Source organism: Alnus glutinosa, chromosome 3 (assembly GCF_958979055.1).
Source record: "Alnus glutinosa chromosome 3, dhAlnGlut1.1, whole genome shotgun sequence".
NCBI classification, from domain to species: domain Eukaryota; kingdom Viridiplantae; phylum Streptophyta; class Magnoliopsida; order Fagales; family Betulaceae; genus Alnus; species Alnus glutinosa.
In genome coordinates, this window is record NC_084888.1 from 13,553,594 (window position 1) to 13,557,079 (window position 3,486).

The window sequence follows — 3,486 nt, forward strand, 5'->3', positions numbered from 1 at the left end:
AATTACATTATTTAAATAGACACTAAACTATCACCTATTCTAATGATCAAATGTCTTCCTGTTAATTTTCTCATTATGTGCTTACTTTTACTATTTATTTATATCATGTAATTTTTTTTCATTTAATTTATTATCATATTTTGTTTTATAGTTTTATTTTTGTATTTCTTTAGGTGGGTTGTTGCATACCCTTATTTCTTCCTATTTTCAGATGTTGTCGGGCAGGATGTAGATGACTGGGGTGATCAGTAACGAAGGATGGCAGGGCTGTCAAAACGGGCCGACCCGACCCATTTGACCCACCAACCTTTTAAGGGTCAATCCTAACACGACCCATTTAGCTAAAAGGGTCAGACCCTTCGACCCTAACACGACTCACTTAAATAACGGGTTGACATGACACGACCCGTTTAACCCATTATATAATAAATTCTATAATTAATTTTTTTTTTTTTTTTAAAAAAAAAAGAAGACAAAATATAAACTAAAAAAGATAAGCTACTACTTTCATGTTTCATTGTTTCAACACAAAAAATGGCTATAATGAGCCAACTATTAGTGATTACCCTTGTCATGGAAATACTATATAAATCTTACAAAAAAATTAACTTGTCTGGACAAACAGCCAAAGACACCCATAATGCCACAGAAGTGCTGAGTCACGACGAGAGAGAGGGAGAGTTTCCTTGCGATCAACTTTTCCCGGCTTACTAACTGAATTTTGCTCCATCTGCAAGAAATAACAAAGAAAAAGCTAGATGAAATGAAAGTGTAAAGGAGAACTGGAGAAGACTGAAGAAGTGAAGAGTCTTGAAGACTCGAACTCTTAGCTAGGAGAGTGTGTATCTGCGTGAAACAAGGCTCGAGGTCGAGGTGATCAGACGTTTAGATTGATAATTGATTGATATTTGTCTTATTTGATAAGCGTGTTACTGTGCGACGTGTGTATAGGCCGTAGGCAGCGTAGTGAAAACTAGTTAGAATCATGCAAGGCTTGCAAGTAAAAGTAAAATCTAGTTGGAAAGTGACGAAAATGGGTGAAAAGTTTGAAAACTAAAAGTGAAAACTTGAAAGTCAAATGTACTAAAAGTGAAAACTTGTGTTTTATGTGTATTAATAGTGTTTTGTTACTTTTGAAAGAGAGGGGTAACCGAAAAATCTTATTTTTTTAGTATTTTTCTTTCTTTTTTTAAAAAAAAAAAAAAAAAAAGTTTTAGTATACGGGTCAAACGGGTCAACCTGTGGGTCAGACGAATTGACTTGTTAATTACCATTTTATTAAACGGGTCTCACATGTCGATCCTTTTATGAACCAAATCCTTTTAAGCTTAACCCTAACCTTTTAATTTTTTGTCAAATTCGTGTCGGGTTCGTGGATCGTGTCAACAATTGACAGCCCTAAAGGATGGTCGTGAGTCAAGGTTTAAAATTAGTGTCGGGTGGCACATAGGTTGTTTTAATTTTTTTAAACAGTACGTGGTTAAGTTTTATATGTTGGAAAGATACATGATTAAAATTAAAGTTAATTTAGACTCTTTTATTTAAAATTGCACTGGATTATTAATTGAGTTTATGAATTTTAAAATACGCACTCGAGAACACTTGGGCCCTGTTTACTAACCCACTTCCCCTCCCCTCCCCTCTCCTTCAATCATTCTTTTCTGTTTGTGTCATTACGGCTGATAGACTACTGATTGGTTGGATTCTCAACATTTTACTTTATTCCCATTTTACCCCCAATATTTCAGTTTATTCCCTTGTTTTCGTTCTTCACATTATTAAAATGTTGAGGGTAAAATAGGAATAAGATAAAATGTTGACTTCTTGAAAAAGCAACATTTATTTCTATTCCTATTTTACCCCAACCTTTCAGTTTTTTTCTTCTTTTTTTTTCCCTTTTTTATATTCAAAGACAGGGGTAAAATGGGAATATAAAATAAATGTTAAATTTTTTTGCAGACTTCTCACTTTTCGGAACTGACACAAACAGAAAAGAATGATTAAAGGAGAGGGGAGGGGAGGGGAAGTGGGTTAGTAAACAGGGCCTTGATCACTGCCTTGGTTCCTTTATGGGATAGGGGCGTGACAATATATTTTTATTCCAACTTTTTAAGAAAACGAATTATCTTCAAATTAAGAGTACGTGTGTTTGGACTCACGATTTTGCACGCCATAAACATTTTTTCAAACAAATTAAATAGCAAAAATTTCCTGTTTGGAAATGCACTTTTTTTTAAAAAAAAAAAAGAAAAAAGAAAAAAGAAAAACTGGTGGTTTGAAATGTGAAAGAATCCACATTTTCAAACGGCACGCAATGGAGTGCATTTTTAAAAATATATTATTTTCAAGGTTAAACTAGTACTATTTTAAAGGTTAAACTGTGATTACACTAAATGCTTAATTGTGTTTTTAAAAATTACATCATAAAATTGCTATCTTTTCAAACTTTTTAAGAAACAAAACTACCTTCAAATTAAGAATGGGTTTGGACTCGCGATTTTGCTGGCCGAAAACACTTTTTCGGAAGTGCGTTTTAAAAAATAAACTAAAACAGTTGCTTGAAAAGTGAAAGAAGCTATATTTTGAAACTGCTTATGTGCATTTTTAAAAACGTATAATTTTAAAGGATGAAGTGTGATTATATGCACCAACTCTTTACAGTGTTAATAAAAATTGCTTCCCATTCCCTGCGGTTTGAGAACTGCTAAACCAAATGGATAATACTAATTAAGTGAATACCAAAATTTAAATAAAGGCCGTTTTCTAATGGATGACAATGTCTAGCAATATAATTTGCTATATTTTTTATGCTAAAATCTTAGGCATTGGCAGGTGAACTTTGGACGAAATATATGCAAGTATGAACAATATTAATTGTTAAGCATTTGAGACTGAATTTTCAGTAAATTACAATATGGATCGGGAAACCCTTGAGGAAAATATCATTTTAGCCCGTTGGCCAAGAAATTAACAAGGAAAGAGAAGAAACGTGGAGGGCCAAATTGATCAGATTTAGATGGTAATGATGGTAACCAGGACCTCCTGGGAGCTCTCCTTGGGTGTCATTGGCCCCTCTTGTTTACTCATTCGGTCGACGGGTGTGCGGCATAGCGGACACTCAGAATGAGAGCAGAGCCACATGTCAATGCACGGTGCATGGAAGCAGTGCTTGCATCTTGGAAGCTGCCGCACATATTCATCATCTTCAAACCCAGTCAAGCACACAACACATTCACATTGATCGGTTTCAGGAGTTTCGTCTGCATTATTTTCCGTTCCTTTCTTATACTTGAACGTGGAAACCAAAGCCGGGTTCAGTCTCACAGAACCAAGGCTCTTCTTGTCTGCTGCGCCTGCGCTGGCGTTGGCCATGGGAGGATGTAACAGGCGATTGTAAGCACACCATCCAAACATGGCAACATTGTAAATTACGAGTGCAATGATCATTGATCCAATGATAATAATCCCGTAGAAGACTGAGTGCAT

General features: G+C 35.1%; 1 protein-coding gene across 1 annotated transcript; it reads right to left on the reverse strand.

Moving 5' to 3' along the window:
• Positions 1–3,012: 3,012 nt before the first annotated feature.
• On the reverse strand, positions 3,013–3,486 carry LOC133863198 (RING-H2 finger protein ATL33-like). The gene has a single exon (XM_062299171.1). It carries the CDS (start codon positions 3,484–3,486, stop codon positions 3,013–3,015), a length of 474 nt encoding a protein of 157 aa, XP_062155155.1.

Excerpts from the sequence above, each read along its gene's own strand:
- LOC133863198 (XM_062299171.1), bottom strand. The coding sequence starts at position 3,486 with ATGCACTCAGTCTTCTACGGGATTATTATCATTGGATCAATGATCATT.